We start from the raw sequence: 21,401 nt of genomic DNA on the forward strand, positions 1-21,401 counted from the left end.
ACTCTTCCTTAATCACAAAATCCTTGATAATGTGAAATTCCTCTCTATATGTTTACTCTTTTGGGATACTGGATTCTATACTTTTGGGCAACTACTCTTTTGTTATACAGGAAGTAACCCTAGTAGTTAAGGCAAGTTGGAACACTGCCACAAATGTATAGAACTTTCCTTAGACTGAAAAAGTATCTTTCCTGCAACTTTTAACATTCAGTCTCTTTCTGGTAGACTAAGAGATTTCAGATAGGTTTTTACACTTCTCCAAAATCACTACTCCACCCCCAAAGTAATCACCATCTCATCAGCAGACTTTCTAGCACAAAGGCAAGTCTTGAAATCTGATGTGGTGTAGTCTAAGAGTTTTTAAACAAACACCCTTATTGACTAACATATAGTTCCTCTTCTTAATCTTAAGATTTACTTGATTGTCTTCCAATGTTCCTCTCCTGGATTAATCTGATACTTACTCATTACTCCCACTCAACAGCAGGTGTCTGGTCTAAGACATACTAAAGCATATATGAGACCTCTCACTGTTGATTTAAGAAATTCTTTCATGGCTTTATCTTCTCTGGAATAGTTGAGACTTTTCCTTAGATAAATAAAATCTATGTCTAAGAAGTTGTGAAGCTTCTATAGATTTCCATTGGAAAGAAAATGCATCAGCCTCTCATGCTTGCATTAGAGTAAGTAATTACCAGGTATACCACAAGCCATAGGTTTAGATAAACTCATACCTATAATACTAGGAACAGGAATTTTTGTTAAGTCCATTGAATAGACTTATGAACGAAATTTCCTATCATGTCCTTGTAATAGAAAACTTTAGGTTACTCCATGTGAATGGATCAAACTATAGTTCTCTTGGCTTTCTTCTTAGTTTCTTATATTGACAATCCATTAATTGTTTAAACTCACAATGGATTTTAATCACTAGTGTCCTCCAAGTTATAACAAGGTGAGTTCCTAGAAACTCTCCCACTACAACAAGGTACCGTGAACTATGTCAAAGAAAACTAAATGGTATTGACCTCTTCAGTTGTGTTAAGACAACAGAGGCAGTGGGATCATCTTGTAAAATAAGATGATAGAACACTTTTGGAATCAAGAAAAAATATCTCCTTTATTTGCTACTTTATTTTCAGACTTAGTCATTTTCTTAGAAAGTAGTATTTGTTTAAACAAACACTTTCTTGTCTAATGACTATGGGATGCTCCACCCCTAATCACTTAGAATAGCTAACAAACATGCAAATCAGGGTTAGCAGTTCTAGCTTTTCTTAAGATTTCGATTAGGTCATCCATGAATCTAGTAATGATTTACATTAAGTATGCAACCATTACATCATTCTGAAATTTTATTTCCATAGAAGGATTTAGGCAACGACTAGTAACTAATCATCAATATGCAACTCAAATTTCTGGGGAGGTAAGTTTGGATATAATTCAAAAATCAAATTAATGATCTTTGAACTGCATATCTACTACCTTTTTCTCCACCCCTATCAGTTCGCAAGATCTTTAACCACTTACCTTCACCATTGCTAGAAATTCATGAAATTTTTCAAACATTTCAAATTTCTTTTGCATAAGGTAAAATCTAGAGTGATCGTTTTAAGAATACAACAAAAACTCATATCCACCCCTGAATGTACATCCATCTGCGAATGAGATGAAATTACTTTCAGTGGATATAGGCATATTAACTCTTTGCAGAGAATGATCTTGTCAAAACCACTATGAACAAGATACAAATGCCATAGATTTATAAAATATGTGGTTGTATCTTTTGATGACTTACTTTAGTTACATCAAAGAGTTCTTAGAATAGTGCAAGTGGATTCTGGTCACAGAATACTAAACTCATACAGTTTGAATCCATTGATAGAAAATGGTTACGAAACACTTGTGAAAGTGTAACTGTATAATTAGTAACTCTTTCTTGGACCACCACTACTAATCTAACTCTATGATTTGCCTATACAAGTAGGAGATATCTAAGATTGAGGATTTATATCATTTAGGGATAGAATTCCGGGAATATAATCATATGCGTCATCTAATTTCTTGAGAGAAAATAAGACTTTATATGATTTATAGACCATTCATCCAATGATATGTCATTAAGCTAATTCGAAATGAATAAGCTAAGAGGAATTAGGATAATTTCGTTTTAAATAAGAATCCAACGATGCTCCGATTAGCGAGAGTCAAAGTAATCTTATTTATACAATCTTCTTGTTTCATATTGTAAAACACTAGTCTAAAGTGTCATCAATTGATGAACAGCTAGATGTTGCATACAATATTTATCTTTCGAGATCTAACACTATTATGTTAGTCTAATGGTGAAAATCCATTAGGGATTTATCTCATTAGAAAAACAAATCAAGTTAGACCAACAATGAAGATTCGAAATTAAACTACAATTTAATAACAGAAAAATAACATGGTTCAATACAAATTCATACACAATTCAGAAATTATGAAGCACATAGCAAATAGGAATGACAAGTGAAAATACTAAAACATACAATCCTAAATAATTTCCAAGGTTTTCAACAAACTGATATCAGTGTCCCGTTTAGGCGAGAGTCAAAGCTATCATTCATTGAATAGAGTTGTCAGCTCATCTAAAATGTCAAACATTCTAGCAACCTTATATTCGATCAAGATGTGAATCCGCGTTGTCCCGTTTAGGCGAGAGTCAAGGCTATTCTATCTTATGAGCTTCCACCATTGTTTCATATTCTTGCAAGTCTTATACAGTCGCCACCATTAGGGTGGTCATAAACTATATAAAAAACTTACAAGATTACTTATCTTTCGAGATTAAACGGTGCTAACTTGCTAATGAACGTTCCTCCATTAGGGAGGATTACTCACTAAAACAATAGCTATGTAAAACCAACAATGGAGATCGAATATCCTTATAATAATAAAGCTCATTATTTAATGAAGGGTTGTATTTTCTTCTAATATTTATTTTAATCCATTTATTTTAAATATATATTTATTTAATTAAAATTTCCAATTTAGAATGAAAAATTCTAAATATAAATTTTAATTTAATATTTATAAATTATACTTAGATGGATAAATAACGTGAATTATTTCCATCTTAGTAATAATTTCCATAAATATTTAGAAAATTATTCAATTTAAGTTGTTTCAAAATTAATTTAAATTAATTTACAACTCAAATTTAATTTTTTATAAATATATTGCATTTTCGAAAATGCTTTAAAATAAAATAAAAATAAATCCTGGAAAATTACTCTAATTTTATGTTGGCCCAAAATTAATAAAAATTAATTTTCAACAAAAAAATATAATTTCCCTATTTAATTAAATATCTAAGAAAAATTTCAAATATTTAAGTATCATGATTAAAAAATCAACTTAAATATTAATTTTCTATTTAATTAAATACACTAGAAAAATACTTCAAGCAAAACAGATAATATCTATCTAGACTTTCATAGACTAATTAATCCAATTTCTAATTATAATATATTTTAGTTCATTTATTTTAATTAACCATCAAATGAAAAAGTCACTGATTTAAGTTGGTCCAAAATTAAATAAATAATTTTCAACTTTAATCTATTTTTCAAATAAAATTCGAAATTTCTACATTAAAGAAATGTAATTTCGAAATTTTGGGAAATGATTAATAAAATAAAATAAAATATATTCTGAAAATTATTCAAACTTAAGTTATTCTAAAATAAAATTCCAAACTTAAAATAATTTTCAACTTTAATTAAATAACATGAAAATAACAATATTAAAGTATCATGATGAAAATCAACTTAGATATTGAAATTTTCATTTTAATTAAATGTATTAAATTCAAGAAATAAATAATTAAGTTAAGAGGAAACTTAATTATTAATTCTAGTTTAATACTAGGAAAATATTCCAAACTTAGATTGTACCAAAATTAATTATGAGACAATTAATTTCACAATCAATGATATTTTCCTATTTAATATTAGAAATAATAACTAGTACTAGAAATAACTATCTAGAATATATCATTGACTAAGTGTTTTTCTAAAATTAACTTTAAAATATTACAATGAAAAATAAATTTCATATATTTTAAAAGTTAATTACGTTGCTAATTCAATTTTAATTAGGTTAGACTAATATAATTAACCTAATACAATTATTTAAATAAGGCAAATGAGCCTTCACAATTGGGGTAGTTCATGTGAGGGGGAGCTGGGTTCAGTATGTCGTACCCACTTCTATGGCCCCCAACTCTCACACAAGGCCCAAAAGAGAGGAATTTAACCTTAAAATAAACAATTGTTATTCATTGAATAAGTCCAAATCTAATTGGACCTAAATAAATTTCCTTATGTCAAAATTTATTTTAGCAACTTAGTAAAACTTAAATGGGCTCCCTATATGTATCTAAGCCCAATAGCAAACATATAGGCTCACACAGGTCAAATGATTTGGATGGACCCTATCATGTTACTAGGTTTACACAGATGAAAGAAGTACAAAATTTACCTGTTACAAATTATTTATAAGATCTATCGTCAATTGGACTATGATTAAAATCAGATCATTGGATCATGATCTGTCAACAAGTTAATCATAGCAATTTAGATCAGATAAATAATAGGTTTGTTAAAAAGTTTTGAATAAACAATGTAAATAAACAAACATTGTCCATGTAACAGATGTGAAAACAAGATATTAATATAATTAAATTATTATTCTTAAACTAACCAAATAAAAGAAACTAATTTTAAAATATCTAGGTTTATTTGAATCAAATTAAATATCTAATAAGATCAATGATTTGAAAGGAAAGAATCTCCAATATCACTTTCAGATCTTATAATTTAATAAAATAAACCAATTTTAAAATAGATTTGGTTAAATAATAATTACCATAATTATATATCAAAATATCTCAAATTAAGCAATATTCAAATCTCTACAAAAATATCTATGTTATTTAAATATTTAAGATATGATTTATAAATTTCTAATAAGGAAAAAATGATATATATAGAAAAAATATCATTTTTATACTTATAATTTATAAATAATTAAATATTTAACAAAATAACAAATTTTTGAATTTGAAAAACATTATGGTAAGTATATCTATAAAAATATCTATGTTAATTTCAAATTTATTAATTATTTAATTTACCATATAAGATAATTTTAATATAATATTTTAAATAAAAAGACAAAGTTATCTTTTAATTTAAAATATCTTAAATATCAAAATATCTAATCTTATAATTAAATAATAAATAAATATTAAAGAACTTAACAAATTTTTAAATCTAACCATAATAGGAAATATTTAAAAATTGGAAACAATCCAAAATAGAAATATTTAAAATTGGAAAAATTCCTAATTGAAAATATTTAAAATTGGAAACATTTCAATTTAGAAATATTTAAAATTGGAAAAATAAATTTTGGAAAACAATCCCAAGAAAAAATTGGATTTTTGGGAAAAAATCCCAAAAATCGCAACTTGTTGGGAAAGCTGGCAGCAAGGCTGCACGAGCAGCCCACATAGGCTGCAAAACCAGCCTTGCGCGCGCGGACAAGGGGAATTGCAGCCCCATCTGCCGAGAAAACTCGGCGGGCTGCAGGATTCCCAGGCGAGACGCACGGGCGTGCTCCTGAGTGATTGACCGAGGTACGCGTGCGGATGGGAGGTTGTCCGAAGCACCTAGTGCACGTGTGCACCTAGCTTCCACAACCATCATTCCCGATTTTCCAAAAATCATATCTTTTTCAATTTTTATCGGAATCGAGTTCCGTAAAAAACAAAATTGCTTAACTTTTCACAAGGAATCCAAATAAAATATTTTCAAAAATCGAAAAAATATTTTTCATGGAAAACGAAACTGTACAACGTCAACATTCATCAAACAACACATAAACCAACATGAAACCATCCAAATCAACACAGAAACATGCAATCATCGTTTTAATTCATATTACATGAAAGTAAATCATTACCATGGCTCTGGTGCCAGTTGTTGGAAATTATTTTACCAGGATCTAGATTTACTAACAAGTATGTTGGATTAACAACCTAATATGAATTCTAAAACAATGAAAATAAACACATATAAAGTTAGAAAACCTTACAGTGGGTGCAGCGGAATATTATGACTCCTTCCGTTCAGATCTCTAGCCCTTGATTCCTTTCTGTAGCAGAGCATCACCAAGATCTGAACCTGGATCTTCTTTTCTCCTTCTTTGATGCAGAAATTCCATAGTCTTCCATACTATGATTGAGATACCACTTGATGTGTGTGGGCACTACTCATCACTCAAGGGAATTCGAAAAACAGAGAAGAAAGAAAGAGAGAGAGTGGCGGTTTCATAGTGTTTGAGAGAATAAACTGTAAAGTGTCTGTCTCAAAACTGAAGCCTTTACCTTCTATTTATAGAATACCACATAGGGTTAAAGTTGAATTATTTGGCATTTAAAAATTGAAAAATAAAATGAGAAATAGGAGCATTAAGTGGCCGGCCATTCATTGAGGGAAACAAATCCTTCCACTTTTCAAACTTTCCTATTTCATCATTTCTAGTTTCCCATTTTCTCAAAATTGCCAATTCTCTCTTTCAACTTCATAAATGTCAAATCTAATTATTTAATAACTATAATTAATTATTAAATAATATATTGTCATTTATTTTATTTATTAATAAAAACTAATCAAAGTTTCCCAATTAATAAATATACCCTTTAAACTCTCTATTTCTTGTTTACCCTTGCTTAGTGAAAATTCATAAAGTAGACATAGTCTAACTTTTAGAATTATAATTGATTAATTAAAATCAATTAACTGAGTCTTACAAGCAGTATGGCCTCAACTAGTATGGGGACCATAGGTCTATATAACCGAGCTTCCAATAAGTCGAACCGAATTTACCAAGTAAATTCCCTAACTTATTAATTCCTCATTGAATCCACACTTAGAACTTGGAATTGCACTCTCAGTCATATAGAAACGCTCTATATGTTCCACGATATAGACACGTCATCAGTTATCCATTGTTATAACCCTAATGTGATCAATGATCCTCTATATAGATGATTTACACTGTACAGGATTAAATTACCGTAGCACCCAACAATGTATTTTATCCTTAAAACACTTAACCCTGTATAAATGATATTTCACCTAAGTGAAATGAGATCTCCACCATTTATCTTCGTTTGGTTTAGCTCGAAGGAAATCATCCTTTACTTCTATTTGCCAAATAGAAGCTATAGATTCTATATTTATGTTAGCGCTCCCCCACTCAATTGCATTACCGTGTTCCCAAAATGTACGTATCACCCTGATACAAAACTAGGCTTAACTAACAAATCAAAGAACACGAATAATACTCTTGAAATTGAGCCTAACCATATCAGGATTTCGATCATGTGATCTAGGATCAACTTATGATATTGAATTGAATAGATGTTTACGGTAAGTTTCAAAATCTAATTCAAAGTTCAATATCGGTCCTTTCCAATGCATACTCCATGCATCCGATACTGGTAAACTTTGCCAATGTCCTGGAAAGGACATAACACTTTTCCAAGGTGTAAGAATACCTATCGCTGATTATACCATGTCAGTCTAAATCCAGTGTTCTGACAAATCAGGGAATCAACTTTTGAACATATAATAAAGATTATATTCCACTGTGCTGACAACACTATAATCTTTAACCAATTCATATGTTCTGGACTTAAAAAGAATTCATACATTATTTATACATATAATCATGAAATAAATCATGTGAACCATGCAACATAAAATGTTATTTATGATCTTTATTAATAAGTAAATCTGATTATATGAAATGAGTTTTATTTAGGGCATAAAACCCAACACTTTCTTGAAGACTGGGTATGGTGGGCAAATGTTGTGTGTAGTGGCTTTGGATGCAGGGAGTCATATCTTTCCGATAGCTTTTGCTATAGTTGACAGTGAAAACCACAATTCCTGGACCTATTTTATGAAAAAAATTGAAAGAAACGATTGGTGATGTTGAGAACTTAGCTTTTGTTTCGTATAGGCATCAAAGCATTGTTCGTGCTTTGGATATCGTGTTCCCTGATGCACACCACGGTGCATGCTACCACCACATTATTATGAACGTCAACCACAAGTTCAAGACTGACGTCTTCACGAATCACATTTACACGTGTGCCTACACGTATTCAAGATCAGAGTTTCACAGAGAATTCGAGAACATTCGGGCCATGAATCCAGCGGTTGCACAATATCTTGAGGAAATTGGATTTGAAAAATGGGTCTGGTCGTACTTTCCAGGGGTACGTTACAATGTAATGACGAGCAACTGGGCTGAGAGCTTCAACAACACAACTAAGGATGCAAGAGGCTTCCTGATCACTGCTGTTGTAGCATTCCTGAGGTCCAAAGTCCAGAAGTGGTTTGCTTCACGAAAAGAAAAATCTGACAAGTGGACGAAACCCCTAGCACCAGAAATGGAGGAGGACTTGACATTGCATTTTGAAAAAGGTCGGTATTTGAACGTTGACTCATGCGGGCCTTACACGTTGCAGGTTCACCTTGGAGGAACAGTTATGACCGGTGGCGTAGTGGACTTGCAGGAACATACTTGCACTTGCGGCTTGTTCCAGTGCATGAAGTTTCCTTGTCCTCATGCATGTGCTGCATCTCAGGAGCGAAGTATTAGCGCGTACACACTATGCTCGCCATATTACACGACTGAATATTGGAGGAGGACATATGAAGGAACAATTATGCCAGTTGGTGACGAGGATGATTGGGAATTGCCTGATGACATCAAGAACATGACAGTTGGAGTGCCTGTTGAGAAGCAACCAGTAGGGCGACCCAAGAAGCAAAAGGTTGGAAGAATTAAGAACAACCTAACTGCTTGTAACGGTGAAAGGATTATCAAATCACGAAATTGTAGCAAGTGCGGTACCAAGGGGCACAACAGAAGCACTTGCAACTACCGAGGTTAAAAATGTTATTTTAGTTTATTTGTATCGTGATGTGTTGGACTATTATGTATTGTTATTGAATTAATGTTGGACTATTTTAAATATTCGAATTTGTGATATTTTATGTTTACATAATTATTATAATTTGTTGCATGAAAGAAAGGCGTAAAATTTGTATGAAATCTTAAAAAAAACATAAACATACCAATAAAAAAAAACCAGTTACATTGTTATCTTAATAAATACCAAATAAAAAACACATTTGTTCATGCTAAATTCTGGTAAAACAAATCTACACACCACCGCTCTCTAAATTTCTTCATATTCTCATCGTGCACATTATCAAACGTAGTCTCTAGCATACTATGCTCGGTGTGCTCTATCACGTACATCCCGCAGTTACCGCTGTATGAGACAATAAAAAGTAAATAAATAAAAGTATGCAAATTAAATTCAAGTTAAATAACAAAAAAATCAATTGTAATTAAGTTACCTTGTCTTTGTCTGTGGAACAACGGCCCGATCCATGACTTTTGAAGTGAAATTTCTGACCTGGCTCTCTGAGGCGGTAAGTTGAGGCATGAGGATCATGTCATGAGTCTCGAATAGGCCAGCCTGCAGTAGCAAATTTGGTAGTAATTTTTCCCACATTGCCAGGTGACGCTTCAATTCGTTCGGGGAAATCGATCCGAGGCTCGAGTCAAATATGTTCAAAAACCAATGATCGAGATCTACCTCTAGTGCCACCCAATGCTTTGCTCCATCGAAGTAGAGGGCCATATATATTCTCTCCTTGTTCTTCCAATTGGCCAAGAATTGACTTTCATCCCCTCGAATCAAATCTAATATGCTCTCGTCCCACTGATAGTTAGCCTGCTCATCACCCGCAGCTTCCCACCGAGCAATAACTCCTGCTGGGAAAATACACGGCATGATGACACATCTATTTGGGTAGGCCTCGGGATAAAAGTGTTGCCGCCTCCTCATCAAATGGAATGCCGCATCCAAAAGCTAAAACATGAAAATTAAATATGTCAGAGATTAAATAAAAAAGAGTTAGATAAAGTCTTTAAAAGCAAAAGCAGTAAAAAAGTCTTAAAAACTTACATCGTTCCCAAGCCAAAACTTCGGAGTATGTAGTTCGAGGAACCAAGACGAATGGTATCGACTGGTGAAGCACTCTCTCGGGTAATTGTTCCCAATCTGGCCGAGTACCCAATTGTGCAAAGTCTTAAGCAGCTTCCGATCAACCACTCTAAGTGGGTCCGCATTCACGAGTGTCGAAGTATCCCTAGCCTTCTTCTTCATTTCAGTGTACTCAGCGAACCACCTAGGCCGCCTTCTCTTCCTCCGGTTCTCCATGACTTCTGGAGCTGTCTCTAACACCTGCACCTCAGAATCCTCAGTATCCCCGATGCTGGTGATATTCGTCTTCTCAGGTGTACAGAACATGTCATCATCATCCAGTTGGTAATCATTTGGGAGAATGAAGTCATCTTCCGGTGTCCGAGCCTCCTCTTCCGGTTGTGGGTGTGGCTGTGGCTGTGGCTGTGAATCTGCTGCCAGCCTTCCAGGATCTTGCAGGAGCGTCATTATGGTCTTCAACAGATCCATAATCACTGTTTGTCCTCTTAGCAGAGCGGCCTGCCCCCTCTCCACAGTCTCCAACCTTGCCAAAATGGCAGGGTATACTGGATCGCGAGCTTCTGAGGTGCTGGGAATAGAAGCTGACGGGGCAACAGGAGGACCCTGTGATGCTACAAGTGGGTCAACGCCACACTGATCTGGAACTGAAGCTGCAGATGGGTCAACACCATACCCATCAGGAACTGAAGCTGGAGATGGGTCAACACCAGACCCATCTGGAACTGCAGGCGGTGCACGTGGAGGAGACGGTGGAGGTGGTGTAGAGTCTTTAAATATTCGGGCTGCCTCCGCTCGTTCTTCCAATGTGAAGGCAAGCTTTTCGGCCTGGCTTCGCAAAGCATCATGTGTTGGTTGCCCATCCTCACCCAACACAAGTTCCTCCAAGTCAACAAATAACGAAGGCTGACCCCCGGTTATGTAACTCACAAACTCAATCTCGTTTGGCCGAGGACATAACATGGAGTACACTGTCAACTGAAAAATATAACAAATATATTAATATAATATATGGAAATTAACATGAATTCAACATAAAGCGTAACAAACTTACATTTTTAGCAAATAATCTGGTCACTTCATCCTTCCCGAGTGTAGTGTTCGGCTTACTCTCCCAGTTGACTATTCTCGGAAAGCGATGTGACCTCCTCACTGCATACTCGTTGCCCAGCTGTAATATGGCCTCGTATGCCCAATACTGCAACGCTGCAGTATAGCCATAGGCTGAGTATTTTGCCTCCTTCTGAGTGACTCCCTTCTCAATTTTTTTCGACATCTTATTCTTCACATCCAAGTAATCCTTGTTACAAGTTTCCATCAGCTTGGTGTAAGAAATCTTTCCCCAGGGGTACTCGTAGAAGAATGGAAGGTTATCAACCATTCTTATCACAAAAGGAGGAACGACAGTCTTCTCCTCTTTACCAGTGAGGACGCCCATAACAAACAAGGCCATCCCCAACTTGTAGACATCATCAGCTTCTGTGCAGCTCTCAAAAATTCTGCGCAGTTGGCCGAAGCTGATTGAAGAACTCCTGTTGAAATATTCCATAATCAACCGGTCAGAGCTTCCATTTTGTTTGATGTCTTCCTCAGTAGGGCCGGGCAACAAGTTTAACCCGGTGACCAAGCCGAACTCCACCCTCCCAAATCTACATCTCTTCCTTCCCACATAGAAATGCACCTCGTCCGGCTTCTCAGATTTTATTTTATGAAGCATCAACTGATGAAAAAATGCTCCTGAAAATTGTATGGGCTCTCTCTCGAAAAACTGTTTGAAAGGGGATTCCCTCACCCTGTCCAATAGGTTGAATTCTTCAAATTTAGCCTTAATCTTCGGGTAGTAGTAACTACCCCCGCACCATGTGACACGGCCTGTGTAATGGTCCGACACTGAAATTATAAGATGTGCAGTTCCCTGAAAAAAAAAAACCAACAACGATAAATAATTAATAATAAAACCATAACCAATAATTAATAAAACAATAAAAAATAAAATAATAATTCATAATTAATAATTAATAATTAAATAATAATCAATAAAACAATAAAAATTAAAAAAAAAATAATTAATAATTTATACTAAAATAATAATTCATGAGTAATAAAACAATAAAAGATAAAACAATAATTAATAATTAATAAAACAATAATTAATTATTAATAAAATAATAAAAAATAAAACAATAATTAAAAATTATGAAAACAATAAAAAATAATACAATAATTAATAATAAAACAATAATTAATAAAACAATAAAAAAAACAATAATATAACAATAATTAATAATTAATAAAACAATAAAAATAATACAATAATTAATCATTAATAATAAAACAATAATCAATAAATAATAGAAAATTAATAAGACAATAAAAATTAATACACAAATTAATAATTAATAATAAAACAATAATTAATAAATAATACAAATTAATAATTAATAATTAATAATTAGTAAAAAAAATAATAATTAATAAAACAATACAAATTAATACAATAATTAATAATTAATAATAAACATTAATTAATAATTAATAACTAATAATTAGTAAAAAAATTAATAAATAATAAAACAATAAAAAAATAATACAATAATTAATCATTAATAATAAAACAATAATCAATAAATAATAAAAAATTAATAAGACCATAAAAATTAATACAAAAATTAATAATTAATAATAAAACAATAATTAATAAATAATAAAAATTAATAATTAATAATTAATAATTAGTACAAAAATAATAATTAATAAAACAATACAAATTAATACAATAATTAATAATTAATAATAAAACATTAATTGATAATTAATAAAAATACAATAATTAATAAAACAATAAAAAATAATACAATAATTAATAATTAATAAAAAACAATAATTATTAAAACAAAAAAAAATTAATACAATAATTAATTAATAATAAAAAAAATACAATAATTGATTATTAATAATAAAACAATTATTAATTAAACAATACTTAATAATTCAATACAAATAAAATAATACATAAAACAATTACTAATATTTAAAAAAACGAAAAAAAAAAAAATCAACTTGCATACCCATCGGGCCTACAATCGGCCCCATTGGGCCTACATACAATCGGGCCTACACCTGCCCCATCGGACCCCTAACCTACAAAAATACCCCAATCGGACCCTTCAAAGCAGACCATTGGGCCTGCATGAAATCGGCCCATCGGGCCATCGGGGGTCCCATCGGGCCATCGGACCCGATCCATTATTTAACAAATTCAGATCCATACATCGAGCCATAGCATCGGACCCATCAGGGGTCCATCAGACCATTGTCTTCCCAAACCGATTTTCCCAAATCCAAGATCTTAGCCTAAATCAACCCGTAAATCTAACAAATCCGTTCAAATCAAACCCTAAAATCAATACTCTAAGTCATAATCACTCAAAACAATAACAAAAATAAAAAAAGGGGTCGGTCGAACATACCTTGGCCATTTCGGTTTTGGTCGTACGCGGTGGAGGGTGGCTGGACGTTCGTACGCGGTGGAGGGGGGCTGGACGTTCGTACGCGGTGGAGGGGGGCTGGAGCTTTGGTCGTGCGCGATGGAGAGGGGGTTGTGGCTTCGGTCGTACGAGGTGGAGAGGGGTCGGGTCTGCTCCTCCGTGTGTTTGGGCGAAAATATGGGTTGGGTTTGAGAGAATAGGGGACGAAGAGAGAGAGAGAGTGACTTTTCAAATGAGGGGGGTAAAATTGGGTTTTAGTAAAATGTATCCCACTTTACAAATTATGTCTACTATTGTATTAGGTGTCCAATTTTATTATTTATTAAGTATACAATTTCAAATTTCCATTTTTAAATCTATTTAAATAAAAGAAAAAGTAAAAAACATGTCACTTTTGTGACAGCCCACATCCCATCAACCTTTTAATCAAAATAATAATTATTAAATATTAAAAATAACAAATAATAATTTTTACATCTATTAAAATAAAAAAAAAAAAAAAAAAAACTTGTCACTTTTGTGACAGCCCATGTCCCAATCAGTAAAAAAAAACAAAATAATAACATATACAATTTGAACCAAGGCAGCATACTGCCGAAATAAAAAAAAAAAAAAACAGTAAAGCATGTAAATTTCCCAAAAAAAAATTTCAGGCCCTTACTATAAAGTTAAATGGTATTTTTAAAAATTATTAAAAAAATATGTATAATTTTTATTTGGACCCCTAAAATAAGTGGGTCCTAGGTGTGGGCCTAGCCCGCCTATGCCTAGGGCCAACCCTGCTTGTAGCTTCATAACTAGGTTCTTTCTTTTCACAAACTTCAAAGATTTTGTCTCTTACCTTTTCTTGTGAAAAGCCCTTAGATGAGAGGTTAGTTGCAGCAATAGCAGAGTTATGGTAACAAGCAAGAATCTCAATAAAAACAGTAGCACAAGTAGAATAATTCTCAGAAACTTTATTGAATTCAAAAGAAGGAGACAAGGTCTCATGCAAAGAGAAAAAGCTCTCTCCAAACAGAGAGTTTACTCTAATTCTCGCATCACCCAACAATAGCTTCTCAAGGCATTGTATAGCCTAAACAATACCCAAACTACCCCTTAACCAACTCCTCCAGCTTAGCCACCAATAACCAATACAACCCATGTTTTGTTGGCCCTCTTCTAGTTTAAGTAAATCTTATATTAGGCCTAAGAAAAATTAACCTTGTCCTCAAGGTTGAAGGCTAGGAATTTCTCTTGGATGACATTAAACTTCTCCCAAGTAGCCTCAAACAATGACAGATCCTTCCAATGAATCAATACCTCTACACTCGATCTGGAGAAGTTGGAATTCAGCTTCAATAGCTCATATGGCTCCACAATGAGCTTTAAATCGGCAGTCAAAGTAGGGGGAGGGTGGTGGAAGAGTGAGCACTACCAATGGCAACGCAGAGTTGTGACACATGAAACACAAGATGTATGGCAGCCAAAGAAGAAATGTCCAAATGATAAGCCACATCACCAATATGCTTTAGAATCAAAAAAGTATTGTAGTACCTTGCTGCCAACTTCTCATTCTTTCGAGCAGCTAAAAATTTTTGGCCGTAAGGTCTCAATTTGCAAAGACCTTAATCCCCGACAATAAACTCCACCTGCCTGTGAGAACTCTCAGCCACCTCCTTCATATTTTGCTGAGCACGCAAGAAATGCACCTTCAAGTCATCAAGGAATCCTACTCTTTCAGCCAGCGATCAACAACCAATACCAAGGTAGATCCTGTTGAATAGCAAACCAAGGATGGTGGGTCATGCCCATACAGCACTTTGAAGGGTGTACATGTTAGTTTTTATGGTACTAAATCAAGTACGCAATAGAAGATTTTGTATTATCTGATTATCATTGTACCATAACTTAATGGATCTCTAGATGTGTATACAATAAATTAAATAAATTACAAGATAAGAATATGTACCTCTTGATGACTATCAGGGTACCCTCCAAACTTCTCGTATGTTGTATCCTTTTGGTTGTTTAGAAACTCACACCGTAGTCTTCCAAATTGAACCACCGCACACAAAGAATAGTGTGGACATTCTTAACACATGAGCAAGAATTATTTGAGAGAAAAAATTGTTTTTGTTTTCTCACAGTGAATTTCAAAAATTACTATGTGAAAAGCATCTCATAATTTCTCAAATCAAGCTTCTATTTATAGTAGTTAAATCTTATTAATTAAATCACACTTAACTATTTAAATAAATATCCATACTGAGTTCGGTTACTGATATTTATGAGGGAATCTCTCAACTACTTTGAAATATCTTTAACCACTTTTTAAATTTAAATATTTATCTAATTGAATTAATTAAATAAGTAATTAAACCAAAAAGACAAAATTAATAGGACACTCTAGGCGTCTACCTTGTATCATTTAGGAAAAGGATGGTGTCTTTTGTCCTCAGAACTTTATCTCAATAAATACTGTCTTGATAAATTTTGTCTTAACAACTTTTTTCTTTTCCCTATTTGAAAAAATTATTTATTTATTACAAAAATAAATAATTACTATTTTGCCAATTCAAAATAGATTTTTTTGAACAATATTATACAACTTTTTGTCCCTTCCCTTAATAGTGTTTCAAGGTGACGATTCAGGGACCATGGGCCTATAATTCTAAGCTCTAATAAACTAGATTATGTTGAGATTTTATGCCTTAAATAAAACTCATTTCAATATAATCTTATTTATTATCAATAGAAGATTAGAAGTCATTTATGTTTACATGTATTATTCATGTTTATGGATTAATATACAATTTCTGTTAGATCCTGAACATATAGTTATTCACAATTATAGTGATGTCAACACAATAGAAGGTAATTGTGATTGTATGCTTCAAAAGTTAATGTCCCATGATTCATCAGTGTACTAGATTTACATTGATATGATAGTCAGCGATAAAATTTACTTACACCTTGTATAAGTGTTATGTTCTTTCCAGGATATTGACAAAAATATATGCTAGTATCGGATGTATAGAGTATACATTGGACTGGGACTGATATTGATCTTAGTAAAGATATAATAATCTTATTGTTGTATCTTTCTAAGTCAATATCATTGGTTGATCTTAGATCACTACTAGAAAATTGGGTTTTAGTGACACTCCACACGTGTCACTGAAACCTTTTAGTGACACTTCAACGCGTGTCACTAATGAGGCTGACTGGAAAGACAGTTTTTAGTGACACTCCACACGTGTCACTGAAACTTATTGCACTCGTTTTTTGCGCGTCACTATAGGGATATAGTGTCAGGTTTTGCCAGACTAAAAAAGTAACAACCACACACAAAGAGTGTCACTATATCCTATTTTTCTTTTTTATTAATATTTTTAGGGTTATAGTGACACACCAAAAGCGCCACTATATTAAATATTTTTTTTTTAAAAAATAAAATAATTAATTATTTTAATTCAAATTTTATATATTATAAATAATAATTTATATTAATTATATACAAATGCAATTAAATATAATAATAATAATTTTAATTGACTAAATGTAAAATTTATAAATTAGACCATAATAATAATTCACATCAACAAAATTAATAAATATTACATATTAGTTCATTATACTAATAAATCCATAACTATCAAATTATATAATAACTATTGGTCTATTAAAACAAAAAACAACTAACATCGGTAAGTTTGAATAACCGATAACATCTCACTTGCCCTATTAAAACAAAAAACAACTAACGTCGATAAGTTTGAATAACCGATAACATCTCACTTGCCCAATGCTCTTTCACTTCATCAATTTCTTCTTCTGTATACTTTGCATCACTTAACTACAAAATTTAAAGATAAATAATATATTAATTAAATTTATCATCATATGCATTCTTAATAATAATAATGTATGACATATTTATATAGTTTGTATGTTATGTACCTCGGCCAAAAGTGTTTCCGATTCGAAGCTTGAATTAAATCTTTCATCATCTTCATTACATAATATCCACATTCTGTGTCTTCCGGTTGATGTGGACACTAAAGATTTTTTTTTTAAAATTACTAAAAATCTTAATAAAATATAATTAAAATTTAAAATAAAGAATGTCTTGATTTGATAATTAAAGCATCCTGCATATTAATTTATGAATTAATTAAAATTAAAATAAGTAGCTTCTCTACAAAGTATAGATGACAAATAAACCAATTGTGTCACCTAATCGGCCTAATCATGAAATACAAGCATCCTTCATATTTGTTTGTATATGTGCACACACATACACACACATGTGGAATAGAAAATGATGAACCATAATGTTAGGCCTCAATATATGCTCACACAACAAATCAGTTAGAGAGTTAGTACAGTTTAAATTCCTATACGGCTGGTTGTATTGCTAGTTAGTTAGAATTTTTCTATTCTTTTCAGTTAGTGGTTGTGTCTATATAAAGGTTAGTCCTATATTCCCAGAGGTATCAGTTAGAATATGTGTTAAAGAAAGTGAAATATTTTCTACGGAGAATACCAAACTGTCTCGAAAGTTGGGAAATTTTGTAACTCTTTCTTTGATATTGATAAAATGCCTATTTTCTAATTCTTTTTGAGAGCTGAATGGGAACAATAATGTATCACATAAGCCTAAGAAACAAAACATCATTTTAACTTATGGACATAAATAATAGTTCAACATCAAATAGAATAGAAACTTAGTGCATGTAGAAGCAATTATTGATCATCAATCATTGTAACTTGTCAAATTCTTGTGTGGAAACTAAGAAATCAATAATCATCCAGAACAAAAATGATCACCAAATACTTAACTCACCTCACCACTTAAACACTTGCTCACTCCATTCATTAAGCAAACACAAATTTAAAGTTGATTGACAAGAAATTTAAGTTTCAAAGCATAAGAAAGATACAATCTTGGATTTAAGAATCGAATAATCAACCACATTAAAAAATCATTAACCTAACTTGTTAAATTCTTGTGTGGAAATAAAGAAATCAATCATCCAACACAATTACACCACCAATTAACAAAAATGATCACCAAATACTTCACTCACCTCACCACTTAAACACTTAACAAATTTCCCAAACTAACAACAATTAGCAAACTAACAACATTATTTTACACTATTTGAATAGTTGTTTTATGGTTGCATAGTGTAATTTTTGATTGCTTTTGTAAACAAACATGGTTATTTTGCAATTAAAACTTTTAGAACGCATTTGGAAAGCCAAGAAGAAATTAGAATTGGTTGAATTGAAGATAATTACACAATTTTACGAATATGTCTGACCACATAATTACATTGTAATTGCGTAATTGGACCCAAATGCCCCCATAATAATTGGGTGTAATTACTTAAAACTTTTCATTTTAAATATTAAGTATATTTTCTTGTGTAATATCTAACTATTTTTAGCTAATAAAAAAACTCATCCATTTTTACAAAACACTAGCTCACTTCATTCATTCGTTAAGCAAAACAAAAATTCAAAGTTGATTGAGCAACCAATAATCAATAAACTGCAACGAATACAAGAAATTTAAGTTTTTCAAATTTATAAGCAATTTAAGAATAAATCGAACCTGGTAAGGGCGAGGAGGTGTAAGGTGCGGCGTTGATGATGAGAAATCGAAGCATTGAAAGATTGGACATTGTAAAGACCCAAAAAGTTATCCCTAAGATGTTGTTTCGCAACTATCTTCAAATTCATAGCTTCGGCTGCTTCGAAAGACTGAATGGAGGGGTCGGAAGAGGTAAAAACGGATTGAATGTGATGAGCAGCATGAAATTGGAGAGTGGGGATTGTGAGAAGAGTGGTGCATAAGGCTTGCTTGATGTTGATGAGGTCAGATGATGCAGAGGAATGAGGAGAAGTAAGGATTGAGAAGAGCGTGGGAAGAGTGACTCTGTCTTCGCCATGGGAGCAGATTTCTTCGAGCGCTATGGATATCATCATGGGTTCAATTACAAAAATACAATTTATTAAGTGAAAATTACATAATCATATACAAAATAATCACATTTTCAAATAGAAAAAACAACAAAAATAGAAAATTGATCTAGAATAGAAAAAAAAAACCCAACGGTCTCTCAAAAAAAAAAAAAAAAATGCGAAATGCAAAAAAAAAAGAAAAAAACGAAAATGAATAAAAATTTCTTACCTGAGATGCGTCCGTCTGAGAGGGAGGACCTCACACCGGTCTCTGCCTGAGAGGGAGGACCTCACACCGGTCTCTGGTCTCCGTCTGCTGCGCCGGCCTCTGGGGAAAATTTTAGGGTCTGCTACTTGACAGGGTATCGTGAGAGAGAGAGAGAGTGCTGGGGTAGTGTGGGGACGAGTGTGGGGACGAGTGGGCTGGGGAAGAATACTTTAGGGCTGATATATATTTTATTTTTTTTTTAAATAAAATGGTATAGTGACATGCCACGCGTGTGACCAAAGAGGGATCCCCACACTCTCTGCGCGTCGCTATAGCCACGTGATTCTCACGTGGCTTTAATGACGCGCAGAGAGTGTGGGGATCCCTCTTTGGTCACACGTGTGGCATGTCACCATAGGCCTTACTTTTTTTAAATTTTTTTTTTTTTTTATAAAATTATATATTTTGGGTTTTATTTTTAGTGACACTCCATATTTTTAGTGACACACATTCCGCATAATAAATACCGAATATTTAGAGTCTAATGTTGTGTGTCACTATAAACCACTCTTAATTTTTTAGTGACACACACTTTTATGAGTGTCACTATATAGTGTCACTAAAGGCCTAATTTGTAGTAGTGGATCAAAAGATCTTAATCCTGATATGGTTAGGTTCGATCTCAAGAGTGTTATTTATGTTCTTTGATTTGTTCATTAAAGCTCGTACGGGTGAACACATATATTTTGGGAACATGATAGTACAATTGAGTGGGAGCGCTAATCATAGGAATTTATAGCTTCTATCTGGACATAGAAGTGAAATGATGATTTCCTTCTAGATTGGCTTAATAGAGATAAATGGAAGAACTCTTATTTCAGTAATTATATTAGTTTGCTGAAATATTATTTATAGGAAGCTAAGTATTTTAAGGATAAAATACATTGAGGGGTGAAACGGTAAATTTATCCCTACTCGATGTAAATCATCTATAGAGGATCTTTAATTATTGGGATTAGAATATGGATAATTTCATAGCGTATCTATATCGTGAAACATATAGAGCGCTCTATATAATTGAGAGTGCAATTCCAAATTTATAGTGGTGCAAGGATGAATTAATAAGTTAGGGAATTTACTTAGTAAATTCTAGATTTACTTATTGGAAGCTCAGTTATATAGGCCCATGGTCCCCACACTAGTTGAGACAATACTGCTTGTAAGACTCAGTTAATTGATTTTAATTAATCAATTATGATTCTAAAATTAGACTATGTCTTATTTATGAATATTCACTAAGCTAGGGCTTAATTGTGAAGAAAAGAGGTTTTAGGGTTTATTTGTTAATTAAGAGACTTTATTAAGTCTAATTAATAAATAAATTAAATGGAAATTTTATTTGATAATTAATTTAAATATTAAATAAATAGTTTTGACATTTAAGTGGTTGAATTGGAAAATATGGCATTTGTGAAAGAATAGGATAAATAATTAAATAAATGACAAAACTATAATTGGTGGGTCCACATCCTAATGGTCAGCTACTTAAGCTCAATTTAGCCATTTATTTATCAATTTTTTAATGTCATATAATTCAAACCTAAACCTATAAGGA

General features: G+C 32.4%; 1 protein-coding gene and 1 long non-coding RNA gene across 2 annotated transcripts; both read right to left on the minus strand.

The window, feature by feature from the left end:
* Positions 1-8,906: 8,906 nt before the first annotated feature.
* LOC133035782 (uncharacterized) lies at positions 8,907-11,110 on the minus strand. Its single transcript, XM_061112021.1, has 2 exons — positions 9,489-11,110; positions 8,907-9,400 (listed from the first exon to the last, which is right to left on the minus strand). The coding sequence occupies exon 1, from the start codon at positions 11,099-11,101 to the stop codon at positions 10,091-10,093; it is 1,011 nt and encodes a 336-aa protein (XP_060968004.1). The 5' UTR covers positions 11,102-11,110; the 3' UTR covers positions 8,907-9,400; positions 9,489-10,090.
* A 6,029-nt stretch (positions 11,111-17,139) lies between these two features.
* On the minus strand, positions 17,140-17,671 carry LOC115709652 (uncharacterized). Its single transcript, XR_004010263.2, has 2 exons — positions 17,569-17,671; positions 17,140-17,464 (listed from the first exon to the last, which is right to left on the minus strand). It is a non-coding gene; the product is annotated as an uncharacterized LOC115709652 (long non-coding RNA).
* Between the last annotated feature and the right edge of the window lie 3,730 nt (positions 17,672-21,401).

This window comes from Cannabis sativa, chromosome 3, assembly GCF_029168945.1.
Source record: "Cannabis sativa cultivar Pink pepper isolate KNU-18-1 chromosome 3, ASM2916894v1, whole genome shotgun sequence".
In the NCBI taxonomy this organism is placed as follows: Eukaryota; Viridiplantae; Streptophyta; class Magnoliopsida; order Rosales; family Cannabaceae; genus Cannabis; species Cannabis sativa.